The sequence below is a fragment of the Zonotrichia leucophrys genome, chromosome 1 (assembly GCF_028769735.1).
Source record: "Zonotrichia leucophrys gambelii isolate GWCS_2022_RI chromosome 1, RI_Zleu_2.0, whole genome shotgun sequence".
Lineage (NCBI taxonomy): Eukaryota > Metazoa > Chordata > Aves > Passeriformes > Passerellidae > Zonotrichia > Zonotrichia leucophrys.
The window spans coordinates 83,299,455-83,324,490 of NC_088169.1; the positions used below are offsets into that span (position 1 = coordinate 83,299,455).

General features: G+C 38.6%; 1 protein-coding gene across 26 annotated transcripts in view; it reads right to left on the bottom strand.

Moving 5' to 3' along the window:
- Window positions 1-25,036, bottom strand: part of DLG2 (discs large MAGUK scaffold protein 2) — a 990,031-nt gene that overhangs the window by 481,746 nt on the left and 483,249 nt on the right. Inside the window, exon 1 of one of the 26 annotated variants that reach the window (XM_064719718.1) lies at window positions 952-1,312. The exons of 24 other annotated variants lie outside the window; for them this stretch is intronic. In XM_064719718.1, coding sequence (XP_064575788.1) covers window positions 952-1,029 — 78 coding nt within the window. In that variant the 5' untranslated portion in view covers window positions 1,030-1,312. Of the gene's footprint in view, window positions 1-951; window positions 1,313-25,036 lie in introns of those variants that run through there. One more of the 26 variants, XM_064719720.1, reaches the window with a different exon arrangement.

A 25,036-nucleotide genomic window follows, 5' to 3' on the forward strand; every position in this document is an offset into this window, starting at 1 on the left:
GCTGTGTTACATAGCATAAGACATATTAAAGACATAATAAAGCAGCCCGTTTAGAAAGTATTTGACTATGTCAAAGACAACAAGAAAAAGAGGAAGCCATCATTATATTAGACTAATGAGTAACTTTATAACATTACATTGAAGTTTTTTCACCCCAATCTAAATCTGAGTTTATGAAAGAGGAATTGGTCCCATTTTGAAAAGGTTTGTTTGGTAATGTAGAAAAAAATTGTATTTCAGGTCCACTAACTAAATGCTTTCTATGCTTAAAACAAAATAAACAAAATACAATTGCCTTGATATCCCCTAATTATCATTACTGCAAATTCTAAAACTGTTTAAGTTTTCCCAGGGAGAAAGAGGGCAGAAGACTCTTACCTACAAGGGCTTCCAGAAAATAGCCAGTTAAATACAGTTCAATTTTATGAGAGACAAATACTGAAATACAGTACTGACCATTTTTACATACCTATACCTTTTTTTAAATAAAAGGCATCCACGCTGCAGCACAGTTTCAACAAGTACCATGAAACAAAATTCTCAAACATTATAAATGCTTAACATGTTATTCCATCCTCATTAGTACCATACTAGGAAAAAAATATACAAGCAGCAAACAATCAGCGGCTGTTTAAGAGCCTAATATGGTACGAGGAAAAATAATGCAGCACAGCAACAAGTTCACTGGAGTGCTCCCTTAACACAGGCATACCAGAAGTACAGCTGTTTATCTTGGGGAGAAAAACAATCAAAAGAGGACATAGAGACTTCTGAAAGGTTCTTCTCCCTGGTATTTAATAATATGCAAAATATTGAAGGATTCTCGCATGAAACAGGAATAGCAATAGGTCGTTTTTCATGGTATTTTAAAAAGCTAAGCAGACACACAACAGGATGCCAGCAGGCAGCTTGCATGAGACATAAGGCTTTATATTCCCACTAGGAACGTACCTTCTCTGCTTTTGCTTTCCTGGCGTTATGCACAAACCTGCGTCCCAGCTTCTTGGCATACCAGATAGAGGCAAACATTGTAGTGATGAAGATTTCAGTCTGAATATGCAGCACAGACACAGGAAAAAAAAAAAAAAAAAAAAACCAAAACAACTTCCCCCACAACTGAGATACAGATCTAATGCTGGTTGAGGTCTTAACTATGCTGTTGCTTTGTCAAGTCCTCTCATGCTGCCTTCTGAAAAAAAAAAAAAAAACAAACCACCCAGTGTGGCCAGTCTGCAGGTGTATTTACATACTGCCAGCAGGAAGTCCAGGGTGAGGCATCTTTGTATCCAGCTCACATCCAGTCTGCTAAGTGCCTGTCTGCAGTTCTTTAGCACTGTCACCACAAACTACATATGTGTCAGTATGAAAGGAAGCTGCAGTAAACTACTGTAGCAGACAGCTCACCTCCTCTTCTCCTGTTCTGAAATTTAACTCCTTGGTTCTCTTCGATTTGCCAGCATGCAACAGAGGCAGCAGCAGTTCGAAAATGAGATACACAGCACTGCAGGAAAGCAAAGAGGTACAAAAGTGCCAAAAATAGAAATGTGTATTAACTGTTAAGGTGAAAGAACAGGTGTTTCATGTGTTTCAGGGAAATTAAGATATGAAAGGAAAATTGATTTTACTTTGTTCTTGTGATCTGGGGTCTATTCAGAGATATTTTTGCTACCTAGTTTCAGTTCACAGCAGACAGGCATCAGAGCTGCTCAGTTCACTTGCTGATGTCACACATGCTCTGCTGAAGGATTTAAGACTCAGTCAAGGGCTTCTGTTTTTCTTTGATAATGCCTTCACAAAACAGAAACCTGATAGATTTTTTTCCAAATTCCAAACTTCTGCCCTACCTAAGCATGCTTTTCCCTCTTCCTTTAATTGCACACTATTCTGCATTAGGAGTTGGAAAGTGCATTTGAACACCTATTTTTGCAGCAAAACAGCAATGCACTGTTTTCCTTTTGTCACACACTTCAGCTTTAACCCCTGCATCTCTCCTCAGTTATAATGGCTAAACAATAAGCAGAAGCACACTCTGCTCTCTCTAGACATATGACAAACCAGATGTTCCTCCCAGTCAGATGCAGTATCAAGGCTGTAAATTACAAGGTTTACAGTTATGTGCTGTATTTGATAGCACTTAGAAGACAAGTCCTGCCCAGCGCCCTCCCACCTACAAGTGTGGAGATACCAACATCAGGAGAACCACTGCTGTCCTGCCTGCAGCACTGGAATGCACACATGCAGGAATGATTTCTACTCTGCTATTCCACAGTAAAGAGCAACCCAAAATTAATCGATTCATGGCAAAGGAAATAAAGGCAGAGCAATTTAGCATAGGGCTCTTGGGGCCAAGGAAACAACTTTTCTGCCCCAGGATTTTCAGAGAATGGCTGAAACTATTTTCTCCAGAGCGCATGAAATCAAAAGGGAAAATATTCTGCTCCCACTTATAACTTAGATAGAGCATCCAAGGTACTGTACCTGGATGGCACTGCTCAAGCTTTGAGCCTGAAGGCACATACTCCTCAGTTCTGTTAAGATTACAGGGAGTTCAAAGAATTCCTCAACACTTTTTAAAATGGTAAGTTGGTTAACTAAATTGAAATTCTTAGATAGTGAGGGTTTTTTTCAAGGTAACTCCAAGGTGTATGATTGATTCTTACTTGACATCTAAAACCTTCTGACAAAATATTTGGTAGCTGGTGGTATTTCTGGGAAGGGAATAGTTCCTAACTACTTCCAATTCAAATATTTAATTGATCCTGGCAGCCAGAAAGTTTTAAGACCACAAGTTGGAGTAAATTCATGTCTCATTTAGGATATGGTTACTATAGAAGAGCTGTCTTTCCATAACACCACTTTAGCTCTCAGAAATCTAGGCTGATAGTAAGATGGACTCTCCAAGGTGAGAAAACCTTCATTATGCCATATAGCAGACCCTCACCATTCTCCCTGTTTGGGGGATGATGATGTCCAAAACCAGAGAGAAGGGTAGGCAAGAGAAGGAACAAACATTGCCTGAAATATTTAAGAAGAAGTCAGAGACCTTGTTTCTAGCTGCAATACCATTGCAAGGAAACAATGATAGGGGAAAAAAAAGTGCAGAAAAGGAGAAGCAACATCATTACACAGCTTAACCAACACTATAAATGTTAAAGGAACAGGAAAAAAAAACTTACATAGTATATGCATAAACAGTAGAACACTTCTCCCACTCTGCTCCCATGCTTTTATGAAGAGAATAAGCATAATTTGAAATCATTGCACTACACCAGAAAAGGGTACATTCTCCCAAACAACTACTTATATAGTCTTATGTATATTCAGAAGCTGAGAAAATCGAAGGAAATACTCATTAAGCAATAAAACTTCCTTTTTGTGACTTTTATCATCAACATTAGCAGCTTTACTGAACTATTTATTCAGGAAAATTAGGGATTAATAAAAAGCCCCAATTCATCCCACTTAAAGGAAAAAAAATAGAATACATTGTTCATTTAAGAAATAATGACAAAGCAATAGGGAGGTAATTTTCTCCACCCACTGAAAATGTTAGATCGGGAAGAATAAATCTTGCCAAATACCTAATCCTGATTCTAATCAGAAATACAGTTTAACTGTTTGCATGCATTTGCAGATCTGTCCAAACCCTCAAATACAGCAATGGCCAGCCTGCAAGCCATTTCCTCACAGCTCCATCAGGCAGCAGTCTGCCATACATTGCCAATAGCAGGTTTATTAGGGCTGTACTGCTACCAAGGGAGTTTATGATTATGAATATTTTACTGTAACCATAACGAAGGCTGCATTTTACAGAAGTGCTACAAGCTGAGCTGCTTTAGAAGAATTGGAACTCCCAGCTGCTGTCTCCTCACAGGAGTAATACATACTTTAGCTTGCTCACTGAAGTGCTACATTACAAGGACAGAGAGATGCATGCCATTGAGCAGCAATATTATCACAGACAGGAGATAATCAGTTAAGAGCAGATTTTACAAGGAGCTCCTTGCTGCAAATGAGCTGGTGGTTTTTGGTAAACCAAAACACATCCAAACCATACATTAAATGTCATTCTTCTGCCTCTATGAGAAGAAATGGTCGTACCACAAGTGGGCACATGGGTGTAAGCACGGAGCAGGTAAGCTGTTGAATCACATTATTTTTATGACATGGCTCCCCAACATCGCAAGCAATGGCACTTGATGCTGGGTACCGAAACAGATGGTTGTTTCAAACACCTTGCCAACTGTTTGTATGCCCTGAGTATCACCAGTACTTCTGACAGTTTGCCTCCTTTTTCAATTTTAACAGCGCTGCTTTACTTAAGCAGCACTTGGGAAGAAGCCTGGCTTTGCTTTAGACAGAGCATTAATTTTTCCTTGTTAAGGGATAACTTCTCACAGCACACACGTGGGGTGTCAACCTCCCCCTCACACACCTGTGGTGAAGATGGATGTTAGCTGTGGATTCTGGTTCTCTCCAACCTCTATCTGAGTATATACACACAGTAGTCATAAAATGCGATGACAGGGCCATTTAAAATACAAATACAGTTCAGTCATAAATAATGCCTTCCTGGTAAGAATGGAAAGATGGATGGAAAGATTAGCATTCAGGGTTTGCAGAACTGTTTCCAGTGAAATGGGCAGGAGATGGAACAAGTTAAAAATGAAATACTTAAGATATGAAACAATCACTTAAAGGTTTATTTGTTAACATTCCACAGCTGTGGGTACAGGAGCAGAGCTGCAGCTGAGAATCTAAGGTAGCTAGTTTTGTTTTTATTAGCACAAGGCAACAACAGATATTGATTTGGCTCACTGTACAAGCAACCATTTCCCATTCCCAGCACAACTAATTATCTTACACAGCTACATGATGCCAAGACATACTCTTTAATGACCAGAATAGGAGAAAAGACAGGAATCTAAATGTCTGCTATTCAGTCCAGAAGATATAAATTGTAGGCACTCAGACCTCACTATTCTTAAGTACATGGAAGACCCAAGGTTTTGTAAGGACCTGCTTTTTCATTCTTCCCTCTAAACAATGGGAAACGGACTAATGTTCTTCCTCTTAATGCAACAAAGAATATCTTTAGAGAAAACCCATGGGCACTCTCACAAAAGTAAGAGTCAGCACCACCAGAAGACATTAAGACTTCTTTTTTGGTCAGGGCAGAACACAGCCTGTGACAGATTGAAGGATTATCACAGACTAGAATCAGGGAATCGCTGAGGTTGGAAAGATTATCGAGTCCAACCATATCCAGAAGCACCACATCTACACATGTTGTAAATGCCTCAGGAACAGTGACTCAACCACTTCCCTAGACAGCTTGTTCTGATGCTTGGCAAGGCTTTCCATGAGGAATTTTTTCCTAGTATTTGACTAAATCTCCCCTGATGAAACTTGAGGTAATTTTCTCTTATCCTATTGCTTGTTACCTGAGAGAAGAGACCAACCTTCCCCTCACTGCACCCTCCTTTCATGTATTTATAGACAGGAATAAGGCCCCCCTGATCCTCCTTTTCTCCAAGATAAACACCCCCAGCTCCCTCAGCCACTCCTCATCAGGCTTGTGCTCCAGACCCTTCCCCAGCTCCACTGCCCTTCTCTGGACACACTCCAGCCCCTCAATGTCTTTCTTGTAGTGAGGAGCCCAAAAATGAACACAGGATCCAAGGTGCAGTCCCACCACTGCAGAGTATGTAAATATCTAGTTATGTTATTTCCTACCAGTTATGAAGTTTCATAACATTTTTTTTCTACAATAAAAATTTTAAAACTCTACCTCTTGGCCCTGAGTGTTAAAGATGAAATCTGAGTTTCTTAAAAGCTAAATGCTTCCTTGGAACACCTAAGTCAGTGGCAAGAATATAGTGCAATGATTCTAGAACAGGCACTTATCCTGACAAAGAAATGTTGCACAGAAGGGAACAGGGAGAAAAAAAAAGAAGCACAAGATGATGGAAGAGATGGGATAAAATGGGGGGAAAAAAAAGGGAAAATTAAGTGTTGCATATTAGGGATGACAGAGGTTCATACTCTTCTCTTCCAATTTAAATTTTTCTACTCCCTTAATATTTCTTGTGCCAAATCATTTCTCTTTAGAAATTATGCTTTCAGAAACCCAGATGTGACATTACAAGTTTGCCCCAGGTCTAATTTCCTCTTAAAACAGAAGATACTGCATGCAGACATGTCCTCTGTCACCTCTCCTGATGCATAGCAGAGCTGTCTTCTAGCAGAGGCCATTAGGAATTTCATACACAATGTCACAAGACTTCAGAGCAGTAAAAAGATAAAATGCAAGCATTTTTTTTCCTCTGGACCTCCTTCAAGTGTGAGGCACCAAATATTTTGTGCCTGCACTCTGCCATGCAATTATCACTGCTATTATTCTGCTCTTCTATTATTTGATGGGGTAGATGGCACTCAACTTGCTACCTGCAGTGCAACAGGTCAATAGAAGAGAGGATGAGGAGGTCTGCTACAAAATTGCTTGAAATGGAGCTTTAACTGTGGAAGGACGGGAAATGGAAATAAAGTAAGTGCTGTGCTAGACACTGAGACTCAGCACATCCCTGAGAATGCATTCTAGCACTTCTACAGCACAATGGTGTAACAGACTAAGTTTTAAATCCAGGCAGTTCTTTTTCCTCTTCTATTTGTTAAGTCTTAGAATGGAGAAAAACATAATTACAGCACTTAATTTTGATTTTAAAAATTGATTTTCAGCTCTAGTTTCTGCTGGTGCGTAGGAAACTCCAGTGAGTCACAGAAGTAATACAACAACCCTAGGTAGCCTTAAAAAAAAACAACTAAAAATCTGAAAAATGCCAGTTTATTCCCTATTTGTCCCTGGTTCAGCACAAATTGCTTTCTGCCTCACCTTTCTAATAGAAATTTTTAAATTTCTTCCTGCTGTGTTAAGAAATCACAATCAAAATGGTGTATCGAATCCTCTGATGTGCCATTACGCTGCTCAGACTTGTATCAAATCAAAGCACTGTGTATGTAGCACAGTTATACATTTGCATGGCAAGTACTCCTACGGGAAATAATATAAACTACAAAATTTATCCTTGGGGAGAGAAAAGAAGGAGGAACCACAGACTTCGAGCAGTGCTTATGTGTGTCACCAGTGCATCTTGCAAGGCACTTGCCAAATATAATCCTCAGCAAAACTGAATTCAGTGTGGAAACACTTGTATTGCAGCTCTGTGTGTGTGCCTCCCACCCTGCAGCATGTAAGTACATTTGTTTTCTTGTTATTTATATATAACCCTCTGTGATGGTGGACTCATCTCTGTTTTGGGAGGGGACAAATAAAGGCACAAAGTGACTTGGTAATCAAAATACAGGATATTGGAGAATCTGCACACTGACTGGAGCCCAAAATCTCTGACCCAGGGTGTGGCCACGTGGCTTGCCATGGCCAAAGCCAGGCAGATGTGACATGCACTCTCACTCAGTCCTACGCCAGCCACAGCTCTCCTGTCCAGATCCAGTGAGAAGCAGGAGAGCTGGAAATGTCCATGCAGCCACCCACAAGGGGCACTGACATACATAATTTCCATATGATTTCTTTATTAGGAACAGCAAGTCAGGCAGCCTGTAAAGAGCTGTTCATCTCACTGCTAGTCACCAAAGAACCCCAAAGAAACAGTTGCAGGAACAAGCATGGGAATATATATCATCCCACCTTAAATATTATTTTATTCCTGGCTGATGACAAGCTGTCTTTCCTTTCAAAGGCATCCTTAAATCTCACTTTTGCTTTATCATCCCCAAGAGCAAAATTAAAAAGTCAGTTTAAGCAGAAACACTGCAAGTTACAGGCACCAAACCAGAGAATCACACTGACTGCTTTGACCCAGCATTATTTAAAGGTTCAAGGTGAATGTAACTTGCCATTGTCCAAGCTCTCTAGAAAACCCTCATGCACAAGAAGCCAGGTTGCCCTGAATTACGAAGCATTAAGGAATCACAAGTGATGAGATATAACAGGATAGCTGTAATCTCATGCCAGCATCTCCCTGCAGGCAGACACACGTGTACCTGCGTGGGTTGAGCCCACTCAGCAGCACATTCCTGAGCAGCAGCAGAGTCCATGCAGCCCATGCACACCATTCCCTGTCATCTCTCGGGCTGGGTTGCTCTCAGTCCCTCTTCCAGCCCCTGCCAAAGCAGCAGCTCCCCACTCCCGGGTGGAACCATTTCCAATTCTGCTGTTGCCTGGATCATGTTCCAGCTGAGCAGCCCCTCCCCTCCAGGGCCTCCTGACTGGCTTTTTAATGCTTCTTAGAGAGGAACCCACATGTGGGCACCAAATGCAACAGACAATGGCTTCTGCCAGTTTTCATTTCAGTTCTTGGTCTTTATCCCTGTCCTCAGCTCTTCTAGGCTGTGGTCCTCACAGCTCCTGGGAAAAGGTCCTGTGTGGTCCAACAGTCCAGTATCACTTGGAAGTTAAAGCACTTCAGAAGCAAGTTTTTAAAACAATGCTGAACATTTTAGATGCTGGACACAGGTTTAGAAAAGCAATGTTTTCATGCTAAAATGCAAAAGAGAAGAAACATGAAGGAAAAGGATGTAGTTAATTCCTACAAATATAAGATGTTCTACTACTAAGTATGAGGGACAGATGACAAGTCTATGCAGGACTGTCTGCAATTTTTGCTTCCTGGAGTCAGAGACACGGAAGACATCTTCTTGTTTTTGGAACTGACTCACCACATTTCTGTTGCCCAAGCAAAGCAAGAGAGGAGAGTCCAAACCACAGCAGACCAAGAACCAGGTTTTCTCCCTTAGTTCTGCTAAAATTCTTCTGCATGAGATTATTTACTCTTTGCAAGCTAGCTGCTCCCTCTTAAAATGAAAAAAAAAGATAATGCTCTACCACACTGGAATAGTCTGAAGATAGAAGTTTTAACAAATGTGAATTATTGTGAGAGAAGGCATTGTAGAAAGAAGAACATCTACCCCCTCACTGGTTGATACAGAATCATACAGAATTCTGATGAAAGGTCTGTGAAAGTCCACATCAAACCTGATTACACAAATGGTTCATTGCAATGTGAGACATGAAAAGGTCCATTTCAGCAATGTCAAAAAGGATTGTGTTATATCCATTTTGATCAAAAGATAAAGGAACTATAAGGAAATATGAAGTTAAGGACAAGGCGTTATTCCTCTTAAAACTACAAGATATTCAGAAGCAGAAAAAAATATAGCAAACACTACAATCTAAAAGAAAGAATTATCAGTCTGACCTGCTTCAGTTAACTAATTAATTTTATGTGAAAAAAAGGACAAGAGAAAATTAGTCACATCACATTTTCTTAATCAATTCCATTTGAGTGCAAAGCCCAGTTGATAGGACAAAGATGGTGGAGGAGGGAAATTTTTCATTGCAGAGGATTTTGGCACTGGAAAACCAGGAGAATAGCATACAGCTAGTGAGATATACTTCCACAAGAGACGGACTAGAGCTGATTTTAAAAAATCCAAAAAAATGATGATAGTTTTGTAGGACAAGAATAAAAAATAGCATCGTTCCAAACACTTTGAAGTTTTTAAATTTAATCTGAGTGTTTCAAGAAAACAGAAACTTTTTGAGATTCTCTAACCAGTAGAAAATTGAGAAAATGTTCCTTGAAATTGTCAAAATATTTATCTTTCATTTTCATCAAAAAATCAGAACATTTCAGCCTTCTGCAGGGCTGTCAATACTGCTGTCTAAATTACATTTACATTTAACTTTCCCTTGGGATCCCAGTCAACAGATATTTTTAAAATTTCTGTTCTGCACAACTCACTGAAAATACTTTTATTTGATTCATACATCTAGCAGCCTCAAAGATCTGCCAAATCAAAGATCAAAGATTCTTCCACACCTTTCTGCAAATTGAATTTTTCCAAGCTGCATACATTGGTTGTCTAGTCACATGTCAGAAGACACCACAAAGATGCTAGAATGACCTCATGTGAACTTATGGAAAAGATCATAAGGAGACAAAGGACCACAAAAGCAAGAAGTCCCTGCTTCTCATTATTCAAGCATCCTAAAAAGCGCCGTATTTCATGCCTAGACCTCCCAGAAGCAAAACCAAAGCTGATTGAAGGTCTGTTTCTCCACCACTCCCCACAGCTAAATGCAGAAAATATTTAATAAACAAACTTGCACAACACATCTCTGCCCTGCACACAGTGGTGCACCAGAACAAGTATCTCCAAGGACTCCAATTATTTTTCTGTGTCTGTAAGGGAACCAGATCTACACTGAACTGAACCAAAAGCTCTAAAATGCTTTCTGCTTCCAGACAAGCATAATGAGCAATGTGCCAAAATCCCATTTCCAGCACTGGAGAAGAGCTCTCACCTTAAGAGAAACAATCTGCTCTCTCCACTTTCTTCCCCTTTGCCATTCAAAGTCTTGAAAAGTTCAGTGAAGGAAAAAGTCATAAAAGGGCACAGACTTCTGAGCAGTGCCTTATCCTAGTGGGTTCAGGCTCCGAGATACTGCTGGCTGTCCCAACCTACCAGTCTTGTCCTTAGAGACAACAATCAGTCTGCATGATTGTGAGCACTGGCTCTGACCCAGAGCACATCTGTATCACACCAAGCCCCCGTGCAATGCATGCTGAGGGGAGTGCCCCCAGCTGCCTGCCTACCTGGCACTAACCTGCCTAACCCTCCCACACTCATTTCACTCAGTTAAGCACATATGACTGCCAAAGCTATTATTCAGTTAAAATGCCCTCTCTGACATGTCTACTTCCTACTTTCAAGCCTACCCTTTCAAGTACAAAATAGGTCTTTATGCTTTTTTAGTTCCTGAAAAATAATGGCGTTAAGTATTAAGAACTTATGGAGAAGGTTCTCTGCCCACAATAATGCTGCAGGAAGACAACAAAAAGATGGTAGATTGCAAATGCATTAAACAAATGTCTGGTTAATTTGATGCGATTTAAAGATGAGATAAGCAGGCAGCACAATCTTTCAGTCTCAGATGGTCTCAGTCTGAAGAGTGCTAAAGGAATACACCTTTTGATTATCTCATCTATTATGAACAGTAGATCCTTGTTAAAGCTTGGGACAGAGCATGACAACACAAATTGAGCACTACATGAATGCATTACCTCAGTGTACTCCAGGACAACATCTCCACAGCAATACACAGCTATTCCTACCTGTGGGATTTCACCAGGCCACGTGTGTGTAAGAGCATGCTCATCCTCTGCATGCTCAAAGCACATCCCAAGCAATATATCATGGATAAGTGTAAATGGATATATCACATGTTAAATCTCACACCTCTTTGCTCATGTAAAGAGATACAGAATGCCAGGCAGTCCTTTAGAAGTCCCCATTTCAGCTGTTTCTAGGACAGGGCACACAGCCTAGGATGCAGCCTCCGCAGCTGTACATTTAGGAATGTGCAATGTGCTTTGCTGAGAGAGATCTGCATTTTTAGTTACACAAGCACTGAACATGGCACAGTGGCAAGACAAGCTACATTACAAATGCAAATTCAGAGACTGGAAAAGAAAAAAAAAGAGAAGTCAATTTCAAGCAATGCTTGAAATCTATGTAAACAAAGTCACTTAAGTGAAACTGGCCCAAAATTACAAGAAGGTATTTACCTTCTGGAAGCTCAGGATAAAAATACTGTTTACAAACTACTTACAGAGTTCTGGCCTTCAGAAAGCAAGGTAATTTCCCCCAATGATTTTCTATGCATAGTGTGAGGCAGGCAGTTAAAGCTGATATAATATAATCTGAGCTACATTTAAACATCTGGTCCATCGCTTTATATGCATTGATAGGCTCTAGTCTAGAGCAATCAATACAGTGTTAAAATTTTATTGAATATCATTTTTAATAGCTATTTTACTTATGTATTCTTCTTGGACAGGCTTTATAATCAGGATTGTAAGTAAAATATGACTCTAAACCACTGTTATATTAGATAACATTATTTTAAATCAGTATATTCCTAAAGTAGACTTAGCTTCTGTAAAATTTGTAGTTAATTGATACTATGACCCACAATTTTCCCAGTAAAAATTTAGAAAAATAGATAGATATGTACATAGGATAGATAAATTTATACTTAGGATAGTCTGAAGGATATTTCACTTCAAACACACCAAACTCTATAACTCCTGAGTTAAATTCTTATCTCCCACTGATTTAAATGGGAGTTGTGCCAAACAAAAAACACTTTTTCAGTTGCCTATAGTAGAGCCTCTTCTGCATTATGGTAGAGCTATTCTGCTTAAGAGTATTTCATAGTTTTTGAAACTACACAGGAATTTTAAAAAGATTAAATATTCACTCCAGACAAGGGCCCTGACTAGGTTTCCATGCTCCAAACAGCACTGAATACAAAACCTAAAGGTTTAGCAATTTAAAACATATATAGCTATTGTCATCATCACCAAATAACCTACAAATAATTCCACAGTTGGAAAAAAAGTTCAAACTATAGACTGCAAAAGTCGCACACATTTGATTCATCCAACCTAACTTCTTTAAAAAGCATGAAGACTAAGATATTACAGAAAACTTCAAAAAGTAATATCTTTCACTAATTAGGCTTCTTAATACATGTGAAAGTACTTTAGAAGTGTACCACAGGTCAATGGAAGTAAATATAACTACTATAAAAGGCCCAAAGTCATTTATGAATAAATACTGATTCTGGAACTTAACTCTGATGTAATTTATCCTACACATAGGGGAGAAGCTGTGCAAGAACCATCACTCTGTCCTTTGAGAGCTGTGGGCATAGACCAGGATATTAAATTGTCTGAATTTTTCACCATTTTTCCTAAGGCCACTCACATGTTTTTATGAATAAATAATTTTCCACTTCTGGGTTGGGATATACATTAGTAGTATTTTTTAAAAGCTAAATTTTAATTCTCACATGTGGCAGGACATTTCTGGAGAGAAAACAGAGAATATGGATCACATTTTTATTGTGAACTGAAGCATTATACCTATAAGATTTAAAGAGCAAACATGCAGTTTTGTGCACAATTCTAATTAGACTGGAACTGAGCAGAGCTGCTCAGCTGGCTTGCCTAACAGCTGGTCCAAATCTCTTAGGGAGGAGCATATTTTTACAAAACCTTTTATGAGGCCACACACTGAGAGCTATAGGAGTTTATTATTGAGGCAGACAGGTTGATTAATAAATATCAATTTTGCTTTGGGAATCAGAAATGTAAGTGGTTTGACCATCCGAGAAGTGTAGGCAATTTATGGATTTATGATTATTTAGATGAGTGATTTAGTGATTAAAATTTTGCATAAAATAAATAGTCTCATGGATATCTAGGCCAGAACTTTTATCAACTTTTCAAATGCTTGTATTTGGCAGCTATCAGAAGTGAATACACCCATCCTCAGGCGAAAAGATTTGAAGAAAATGAGGGTAAAATAGCTAGGCCAACATGTAACAGCAGTCTGTCTCCAAGACACATTTACAGACAGTCTGGCAAGATAACTAGGGCAATAGGAGTGGAAAGAGAGAGGCCAAAGCCTGGGGTGTGTCAGATGTGCAGTTGTGAGTCACTTTATTTTCTAAGTTACTGCACAAGATGGATGTCATGACCTCTCGCACAGCATTGCTGAATAAAGTGTTAGCAGCACAAGGTGTCACTCTGGAATATAACCTCAATCATTTTAGAAAAGCTCAAAAATATTTGAATTTTTCAAGAGGTACGCTTTTCTGGAGGCTGTTGTTTCAAACAGTAATGCTTTGTAGTCTTCAAGAAGGAAGCATAAGCTGGATTTTCCAATTTTAATATATTTTTAGGAAATCTATATCTGGCATTAACTCAAAAAAGGCTTAATGCTGAAAACCAAAGCATTTTCTTTGTACCCACAATGTGAAAAAAAAAAATTGGAGTCATAGAATGGCTTGGTTTGGAAGGGACCTTACAGATAATCTCATTCCAACTCCCTGCAATGGGCAGGGACACCTTCCATTAGACCAGGGTCCTCATCCAGCCTGGCTTTGAGCACAGTCTCAAGCTACAGTGACTTTGCTTTCTTCTCCACCTCTTTGATAATATTAGATTGTTACTATTTTCTACTATTTTTAATGCCCAACATGAAACTGCTGATCAGCCTGAGCTGACAGCTCCTGGCACTGCTGTAATAGGGACAACTGTCCCAACCACCTAACCTTCAATTGCTGTGGTTTTCCTCTACCTTAGTCCTTTGTCTTTAGGGCCATGGGTAGCACACAATTTGGAGCTTTCTACACAGATAGGTTGAGGTGCATTAATTCTCTGTCAAATTTCACGTAAAAACCCCTTAACTACAGATGTACAGAGACCAGGCTCTCTTGTCTGAGTACCCATCTAAATTTGTCAGAGTCCCTCTTTAATTTCTCTTCTTAGGTATTTGTTCACTTTTCATTTATGATGTCTTTCTGCTTGATAAAAACTGGACACCGTGTCATTCCTTTCAAACTTCTCCCATAAATCACAAGATGGTTGGGGTTGGAAGGACTTCTAGTTCCAATTCACCTGTTAAACAGGCTCACGTAGAGCAGGCTAAATAGGATCATGTCCAGAATGATTTTGAGTATCTCCGGGGAAGGAAACTCCAACTGCACAGTTTTCTGTGCAGCCTCTTCCAGTGCTTTGTCCCCGTCAAAGTAAAAAAGGTTTTGTTTGTGTTCAGATGGAACTTCCTGCATTTCAGTTTACGTCTGTTCCTGGACACCAGTGAAAATAGCCCAGCCCCATCCTCTTGACACCTGCCCTTGAGATATTTATGTGTATTGATGAGATCAATTATTAATCATCTCTTCTCCAGGCTAAACAAGCCCAACTCCCTCAGCTTTTCTTAACAGCAGAGATACTCCAGTCCCCTTGTCATCTCCATAGCCATCAGCTGCATTTTGCCTTGTCCTGGGGAGCCCAGAACTGGACACAGCACTCCAGGTGTGGCCTCACCAGGAGTGAGTGGAGAGGCAGGATCACCTCAGTGACCTGCTGGCAATGCTCCTCCCAATGCATCCCAGGACACCACTGTCCTTCTTGACCCCTAGGGCACACTGCCGGCTCCTGGGCAGATTGTTGTGCCCAGGTCCTTCTCTGCAGAGCTGCTTTCCAGCAGATAACGTGTACTGTTTCATGAAGTTATTCCTCCCCAAGAGCAGCTCTGCACTTGCCTTTGTTGAACTTCATTGGATTCCTCTCCTCCCAACACCTCATTACCTCTATTTTTTGACTCACTCAAGCAAAGACCTCTCACAAGAGCTGAAGAAGGTTATCTGGCTATTTTTTTTCCTAAATTCTTTTGCCTGTACTTCCACTCTGTAAGACTTAAGCAGTAATATTTTGTGAAGTAAAAATTAGGCAACTTTTTGAAGTGCAACAAAACATCTACCAACTAAGTTGTTAAAGAAAAAAAAGGTCAATACCATATTCATAATTCATTAAAGATCTGTCACTCTTCAAGCACTTTTTAAGTATCTCATTCTACCTCAGAGGTTTTCAGTTCATGAGAGAATGTTTTATGTTTATGACTCAGGAATCGCAGAGTCTATCTTCAAAATTTTTTCACCATGATACAAAGAAAAAATCCAAAAAGAACAGATGAGGGGACATTCCTTTGTTTTGATAGTACATTTTATTTATTGACTCCATAGAGTACTTTTCTTGTCTCCCCTCAAAAGGAAATGCTCAGAATATGGCAGAAGATGAGTGAAGAAATCCTAAACCAGCCAGAAATTAAAAAAAAAAAAAAAAACACCTTGCTAAAGAAATATTAACTTCTAAAATATTCTGATTATAGAGTTTTTTTTCAGTAATATGCCTGATCAGCTGCTGAATCCCATAGACATAGACAGATCCAGCACAATGTAGGAAAATAAGTTAATTTGACCAGCAGTTTGGCACCACTTCCAAACTAAGTAATGCCATTTTGGTGTGTTATACAGGCCTTGCCACAGGCAGAATTCTGGATCACTCCCTTCTGTAAAAAATCATAATTATTTGGGAAGGTCAGTACCTCCCACAGTGCTGTTCAAGCACTGTGGCAGAGCTGACACTCATGGATGGTACTGGGAAAAGTGCCATGATCAAAGAGCGGCTACTATTTTTCTGTTGTGTGTTTTGTTTTCAAAAGTAGAAGCCACAATACCTCCTGTTTGGCTCAAGTTAGTCTGTGCTGGGTGTCTTTACAGCTATTCAAAACATCTCAGCCTTATATAGTACAGACGGAGATTTTAAGCTAGAGCTGCAAAATAATTTTCAGAAATGTTTGCAAAGCCATTAGCTGTGATAAATTGCACAATTTATTCCTAGACCAAGATTCTTTCAGGTGCTCTTTCTCCCTGGATAATCAAATCATGTTTTGCTTCAAAGCAGTTCAACTCCTTCCAGATGCTGCACCCTGCAGAACGTCCTTGCTAATTGCCAGACTGGGACCTGATGTGGACTGCATCGTCCCTAAAAATCCATCAGCACCTGCAAGCATCACTTCAAGCCCTGTCTCCTGCCAGTGCAGAGTTCCTGGGATTTCTGAAAGTGTTTTGTCACTGCTCACATCATCTTGGACTAACCATCACAAAAACATCAACACATTTTTGCTTTTGTAAGCAAAAACAGCTTACTTTTTTCTACTATCATTGGACCTGTAATATCAAGCTTGGACTGAGCTATCTCACTTTTAGTCCCAAAACCAGGTAAGTCACACCTTGCAATAGCATTTGTAAGCATCCTACACTGCTGAGAAGAAAAGCTGTCTTGTGGTTTTTTCATGAGTTGACAGTCAAGAATATGTAATTACATCCCTTCTATGCAAGTAATGATGACAGGTAGAAGTAACACTCAGAACATTTGATTTGTTATTGGTGACATTTAAAGACATCTTAGTATATTTTGCTTGGCTCTTACTTCCAAAAGTTTTTTTTCTAAACAATGAGTTGAAAACATCTGGTGTTCCCCAGACACAAATGATCAGTTGACTTAAGAGAAGCATAAGATCATCCTGTTGTACTTTAAATATATGCAAATATGTTTTTAAAAATCAATGTATACATTCATGCTCTGTGGCTGTGCACTCTTGGGAATTCTGCTGGACTTTTCAGTAGCTATTGAAGAAAAAATCCTCGTCTTACATAGGACCATCAGCATAAACCTCCCATATTGTTTTACAGTCTCACTTTTAAGTAAGACTGCTTACTGCAAAGCAAGTCCTGGCCCCAGTTTTTTTTTTTTTTTTCAGAGAGTATATTTAATTTCTTCACCAGAATCTCTAGCTGCAAGTGTAATCACATATTTGAAGATGATAATTGACAATAGCCAGGGTAGCCTTATTTTAAGTTTGTGCTTAGTCACAGACTTGAAATATTCAGGAATTGAAGTTGTACAGAAACCTGGTGGTTTACACATTCACCATCCTTCCTGTCCATACAGTTCCAGGAGATTTAAAAGAGTGGCACCTAATAACGTGTTTTCCACCAGGGAGATATAATCCTTGTAAAGATTAATGTGCTGCCAGACTACTCTACCATCACCAAATGTATCACTTTAAAATTTCATAAGACTATTTTTTTCCCTGCTAAGCTGAATAATGCCTGCGGAGCTTTCTCTTGCAAGCTGCAAGGAAGGCATTGTAAAACATGCCAATACCAAATATATTTCCAATATTAGCATTCATTTCACATATGCACTCTGAATAAGTACAGTTAATACAGAATCAAGGCTTCAGACTAAATTTTTCTGCTATGTTAAGACTTCGTCATGTTATATATTACCTCAAAGGATATATTCAAGATATCTTAGTGAAGGCTATTAGCATTGATTTATGTTATTTTAATGTCTTACATTTTTCAAAAAAAAGGCAATAGAATAGTTAAGTTGGATGCCACTGTGCTTTATTAGCTCACATCCTGATCTTATCATTTAGATGAAAACTTGATCTCAAATATGCAGAAGACAGGAATTTATTATAAATTCATGCACAATAAAAATTATGTATTAACTGCAGAAATCAGAGAGAAATTTGACAGGAAAAAAAAGGTGTCAATCTGATCCCAGTTCTGTGATAGGAACTGAAAGCAAGCCTCCAGATCCAAACATTTTTCTCTGACACAGTAATGTCAATGAAAGAGTTTCTGAGTCTTTAATTTATATCTAAAAACCTGTAGCTAGACAGGATATAGAAAATGGAGAAAATTTACTGAAGTAATCTTTAAGGTCAGCCTAGATAAAAACTAAAATTATTTCTTCATTTACCTCCCTGCTTTAGAGACCAAAATCACGCTCCTGGCTTGCTGATACAATTATTTGCTTGTCTGCCTGCCAGGCAGCGTGGTACATATCCATCTTCAGTACATGCTACATGCCAGCAAGTGCTCTGCTTGGGGTAGGCAGTTGGAAAGCAATCTGTTAAAGTCCACAGCATGACTCAAACCCATTCTCCTCTCCTCCTAACACTTTCTCATTGAGAGCTGTCTTACAGAGCAATCTCCCTCCATCAGCACATCTCCTTACTAGGGCCTGGCCAATGGATCTTACGGTGCAAGTTTTTAAATGATGGCTTCTTGGCTTAGAGGGTTTTTTATGAGTTCGCAGAATAGCACGCAAATGAAAAACTGCTTGGTTCTACCTCAGCTAACCATGTATTTTGTTATAATTTGGATAACCGTCACCCAGCTACTTCTCTAGGGAAGCTGAAGAGCTGGGTATTTCATCAATCTGCTAAAATAACCCTCATTTAAATCCTCATGCACAGCAGAAAATATTTAATATTGCAGTGCATCACATGCCTCCTTACTGGTCTCAGTACACAAGGAATATTTTGATTTTTTTTTTTTTCTTTTTGAGATCTACATTTGTTGTCCAGAGAAGATGCAGATACGTCACCCCTGCAAGGTCAAGGCCAGCTTGGATGGAGCTCTGACCAATATGTGGAAGATGTCCCTGCCCATGGCAGGGGCTTGGAACTAAATGATGCTTAAGGTCCCTCCCCTTTGTAGATGTGTTTCAAAAATATCTGCCTTGCAAGCTACCCAAAGTTCTGAACCAGGCTCTCTGACAATATGTGGTCCCTATTGCTAGGACAGATGAGCTCCCACCAACATCTGGTAATACAGCTCCTTCAGCACTCATCCAGCATGTCAGAAATCCTGCTGTCCTAATAAAGCATCTCTGATGTGTTGCAAACAGTTTAGTTTGGAACAAAAAGATCTATTATGCACAATACTGCTTATTAGTGATGGGACAGAATTGCTAAGGCATGAAAGAGACTTAGGGAACTGGGCTGATCTGCTGGCTCAGCCGTGAAATTGTGCAGCTCTGAGCTGTTCCCTTCCCCACTCTGTGCCTTTGTTTCATTAAATCAGAAGACAATGCTAGTGCTGATCCCTACTGAGCCTTTGAAAGTGTGCAGACTGAAATGCTTTATGGGTCAACAGAATTAAAGAAAGGTAAAACTTCATAGTATTAATTACATTTAAAAGACAGAATGCATAAATGCATAGTAATTTGTTTAAATGTCCGAGAATATATACAAAATTATTTCTAAATAATCCCCCGTCCCTTTTCCCCTTAGCCTTTCTTATTTTAGGATAAATAAACCAAGAGAGACACATTCATTCATCACAAAAGTTTTCCTCTGGACGACTCCCAGTTGATTAATTTTAAATTGCTAATTGAAATTAAGAAAGAAATGTAGAGCACAGATGAAGCTAGCATGAGTTTTACACTTGTGATTCCAGAATGAAGATTTTAAAACAAAAGAATGTCATTTCAGAATTATGCAGAACTGCAGAACAGCTCTGTAAATAACACAGCAACAGAACAGATTTCCCACCAACACCAGCAGAAAAGCTTAGCAAAGCCAGGTTTCATTGCACCTATTGGGGACACTTCTGCACAAGATTCCTGCTCTGGAAATGCAAAACTCATCATCAACATTAAATAACATAAATATAATGAGTTTCTCAAATTGCAAGGACATGTTGATTATAAAACTGACAGTGAAAAGCCAGGAAATACTTTCCAGAGAAAGAGGTTGCAGAACTTTTATTTTTACTGAACCTCACTAATTAGCTTTTAATGATCAAAAAGTTCCTCTCACGCAGCCAAAACATATAAAGAGGTTTTAGCATGAAAAAAAATATTTGAGAGGATTACTTAGCACATGTGAAAGAACTATCTTCTAGTCACAAGCTTCTTTTTTATCTTACCATGCTTTAATTCCTATACTTTAGCCTTTTTTTTCTCCCAGAGCTACACTTTTATGTTCTAAACTAGATTCAGAATTTGGAGGCTTCTAGGATCATGCTTTAGGCCTATTCTGTAATTTAACATAATTTGTTATAACTGCTGGAATTATTAAAAGGGTTTCAAGGGATAATTTTTACAATAAAATATAACTGCAGAGATTTCTTGCTGACGGAGGGCCTAAAGGAGTTCAGATTTGTCTTTATATTCAGCTGTCAAGCGTTGGTCGCTTATCTAGACAATATATTAAATTTTATATCAACTTTCCTTTCTCTGATTACTATCATTTTTATCTATGAAATCCACCAGTATTCAGCACAATTGAGATATAACTACAGAATAGCTGCTGAGTATCCTCCCTGTAGATTTGCTAACACATAGGATATGCACCAAAATCCAGAACCTAACAGAAGACCTCAAACAGAGAATGAAGGGGTTGCCTTCTTCTGTTACCACACTGAATGGTCAACACTGGTTTTCTCTCTGTGTCTGGAACATTGCAGGAACATTAATGCTTCTCTTACCCTACATATTTCTGTTTATTTATGTTGCTTAAGTAGTTTTTTTAAAAGAAGCATCTTCTTTCCTCTTATCTTCATTCTTTCTTCTTTGTCCACAAGACAAAGTTTAGTTGCCACCTCTTTTTCCTCAGCTCTACAGACTGAGGAAAAAGAGGTGGCAACTCTTCAAGGAAGACGGAAGTAAAAAAATACAAAATGTTGCCTAAAATGGATTCTCAATACCCTTGGGCATGGTGGAATATATTTAGTGGCTGAACACAGCGTCTGTCCTTGCTGAGACTCAGAACAAAGCAAAGGAAGATAAGTAAAGAAAAAAACTTTTTATTAGGACAAGTGAAGATAGAAAGCAGTAATGTATTAATTTCTAGTCCCTTTTGTGCAAGGGGGAGAACAAAAGAGTTGTGCAAGGAGTTAGCATCGACACGGCGTTTATGGTTTATGTTCTCGACACCATATCAGAATACCTGGATGACAAGGACTTTTCTGGAAAAGACTGACAGACAATAAATCATAGAAGCCTAGACTGATTGCAACCCTGCTGCCATAGCCAGGGACACCTTCCACTAGACCATGTTGCTTAAAGTCTCATCCAGCTGGCCTTGAGCACTGCCAGGGACGGGATGTCCACACCTTCTCAGGGCAGCATGTGCCAGTGCCTCACCACCGTCACAGTAAAGAACTTCTGGTGAATAGCTAATCTAAACTTACTTTCTTTCAGTTTAAACTCACAGGCCTTTGTCCTTTCACTCTGTGTCTGGGTAAAAGATTGTTCTCTAGCTTTTTTGTAGGCTCCCTTCAGGTACTGAAAGACTCCAATAAGGTCACTCTGGAGACTTTTCTTCTCCAGGCTGAAAACCCCCAATTTTCTCATCCTTTCCAAATGAGGCTTCCCTCAAGAGCATTGTGTGAATCTACTCAAATCATCAGGGTCACATGGGTGATAGGAAAACAGCTACAAGAGCTAAAAGACAGCACAGTTATAAGAAATCAGTAGCAGAAAGATCAGTATGGTCAAAAGAAGGCGAATAGGCCCTGTTTACCCAAGAAATACAAAAAACATCTAAACTGGAGCAGGAAGAACAAAAAATCCTGGTCCTACTCTGCAGCCATACACTGGACACTGGGTATTTTCAGCATTCAACAAACCAAAGTCCTTTAGGAGCACATTGCAGAATTAAATTCCTTCCCTACTTCTTAAATTATGTATAGGACCAACACTAGCATAAATTCTGCCCAGTATCAACTACAAGAAAAATAGCCTAGAGAATATTATTCTCAGATTATTCCTTGAGTAAGATAAAGTTTAGCCTGTGCTTTGCTAAGTAACAAAACCCCAAAGCTTCATTATTCCTTGTTCACCAGCACCAGTAATAAAAAGGAATAGGCAAACATTTCTCAAACAATATATTAGATTTATATTTAATTTCTAATAAATTACACTGAAGAGAAAAGCAAAAACCCCGAGAATTCTCAAGCGTGTATTGAATCATTGGTCATTTCACCCTCAAAAGAATTTGAATTTCAACAAGAATTTTTAATTGAACCCCCTGGATTTTTAGCTTATGATTTAATCTACCAAGTTGCTATGGCAACCAACGATTATAGCTGCTAGGCAAAATTCACAGAATTGTTAATCAATCCTAATCTGGATATGCTGCATCAGTAGTTCTTTCACAGGGGAAACAGGGCTAAAACAAAAGTTTGGGTTTAATACTTAATTTACAACATACAACACTAGAATTCTAAATATGCTTTTCATAATAAACATCCCTATTAGAAATACCATTTTTTAAACCCAGATGTTCCAATAGAGAGAAATCTTTCACTGAGGTTTGTATATCACCCAGCAGTGTGTGTCTCAGAGACATCTAATCAATGAGCTTTTTAATGTGCTCAACTCTCACTCTGCTCTCAAAGGGGGAGAATGGATTTACCCAAATCGAAAGTTACAGTCGTTATTCTAACATGATTGTGGTGGAGGATAACTTCTGTATGGTGTTACGTTCAGATCTGGGCACTATTTGTCTGGCCCCCTGTATAAAGTGCAACAGCCTGCCAGGGCGTGGTTGAAACCTCTTGCAGCTCTGCTCTTTATCCTGTTTCCACCATCAGCATTAACCAACCACTTAAGGTCTCTATGTTGGTTCCAGACTCCCATTTCCTATTCTCCTATCCTCCAGCAGAGTGATCCAATTAGACTTAGCTACTACAGAAAAGTGTGGTGAGATCAACTAACTTTGAAATTTATTTCTGAAATATTCTTAGTATCAAGTGTTGTGCTTAGCTAATATATAGCATATTAATTTTAATCACCAACAGTAGTTAGCCAGGAAATTTAAATTCTGTTTTATGGTCCCATTAAATGTCCATAAATTTATGCATCTAGATATAGCTAACTTAGCATTTATAAGAGTACTTTCCTTCTGGTTTAATCTAATTCACTTCTACAGTGAGAAACTAAACTCTTCTGGACATACACTGTTAGAGTGTTAATTCTGGTGAATTTCTTGGAAAAGCTATAGTTATAGTACACTAAGGAAACATGATACACAACAAATCAATTTAGTTATTCAATATATTTATTATTACTTGAGCTCATTCTTTTAATATGGCCACTGTTCTTCACACTATTTTGTCCATGTAATCTAGAACATCTCTTGTTGACTTTGATTTCTTCAATAAATTTAACCTAGAATACTCAATCTGCAAAAATAAAACAGGGAGTAACGCCTATGAAAGAGTTAGCTCAAAAATCCATCATAGATGAAGGAGTCTAAGGATCAGTGTAAGTTTCAAATAAATGCCTGTGCAAGACCTTTGGGACTCTACTGGTTGAATAAGAAGGTTTCAGGTATGAAATTGAAGAAGTATATTCCTTGAAAGCTGATACAGAGAGCAAACTATGCAGTCTTTCACCACATCCTGGAATCTGCGTAATTTCTTGATAGTAACAACACAACACAACATTCAGGGATATGACAGGTCCTTAACCTTTTTGATATTTAATAACCAATTAATATTGTTTGTGGAAATAAAGGCATGATCCTCCCTTGTTACCACCTGAAACCAGAAGCTCTAATTCTACAGTGGCACACATGAGTGTAACTCACTGATGAGCCATGACCTCATGATTCTACTGCATGAAATACCGTTTCATCCCAAATGAAAGGAAAACTGAGGCTGTGTTTCAGCTGGAAGCTTTTGCATCATACTATTTAAGATGCTTTTTCAAAAGTTACACTTTTCCCAATTTAGGTCTTGAAATCAAAACTGTACCAGATCTTAGAATCATTAAGATTGAAAAAAGACCTCTAAATTCAGCGAGTTCAACTATTAAGACAAAGGGGTTTCATTGAAAGAGTAAAGAAGGACCGAACTAAAACCAGTAGCATGAAATTGTTACAACTAAACTTTTTTATTCTGTCTGGTTTTCTCATTTGTTTGCGTCATCTCTTCTTTCATTTTCACAACAATTTACTCATCGTCTCCCCAATGTTTGTTACAAATTCCTCATTTGTTCCAGGTTCTCTTTATTTATATCTTCTGTGAATTTGTTTTTTAATAGATTTTTCCCCACTCTGCATCTTGTGTTACCCATTTTCTGTGTTAAAATATGTTTTTTTAAACATCCCTTTGAAGAAACTTGACTGTTTTAGCTAAAAGAAGCACATACTGCATTGCCATGAGGAGAAAGATGTATTATTTTAAAAGGCTGCAGCTAAGGAACATATATAGCCCCAGCCTTAGGTTTATGGTTGGACTTGCTGATCTTAAAAGTCTCATCCAGCCCAAATGATTCTATGATTTTATGATTATTTTTTTAATAAGATTTCTAACTTTGCAAACATGTTATGTAATGCATATACACACAGATTCACACATATATAAATACAACTGTCAACAGGTTTTCAGCCTTCCTAAGGAAATTTGCAAAGATAGAAAGCTTTGAACTGATGAAGGGATTTCTGTCTGAAAGATGGGAATCAAATTGCCATATATGAAAATTAGGAAACATTAGAAGGTATATGCAATGTCATGTACTGAACACTTGAGAATAATGCTTAAGAAGTCCCAGATGAAACACTTTTAAGTGCTTCATACTTTCTCCAAATCATTCATATACAATAAATCTTAAAAAAGACCCTTAAGTGTAATCCTCCATAGCTTTTCCATCAGGACAACCCAATTTTAAACCTTTTTTGCCTCTTATCTATACAAAATGAAAGGCAGCTAAAGAAAATGTACTACTGT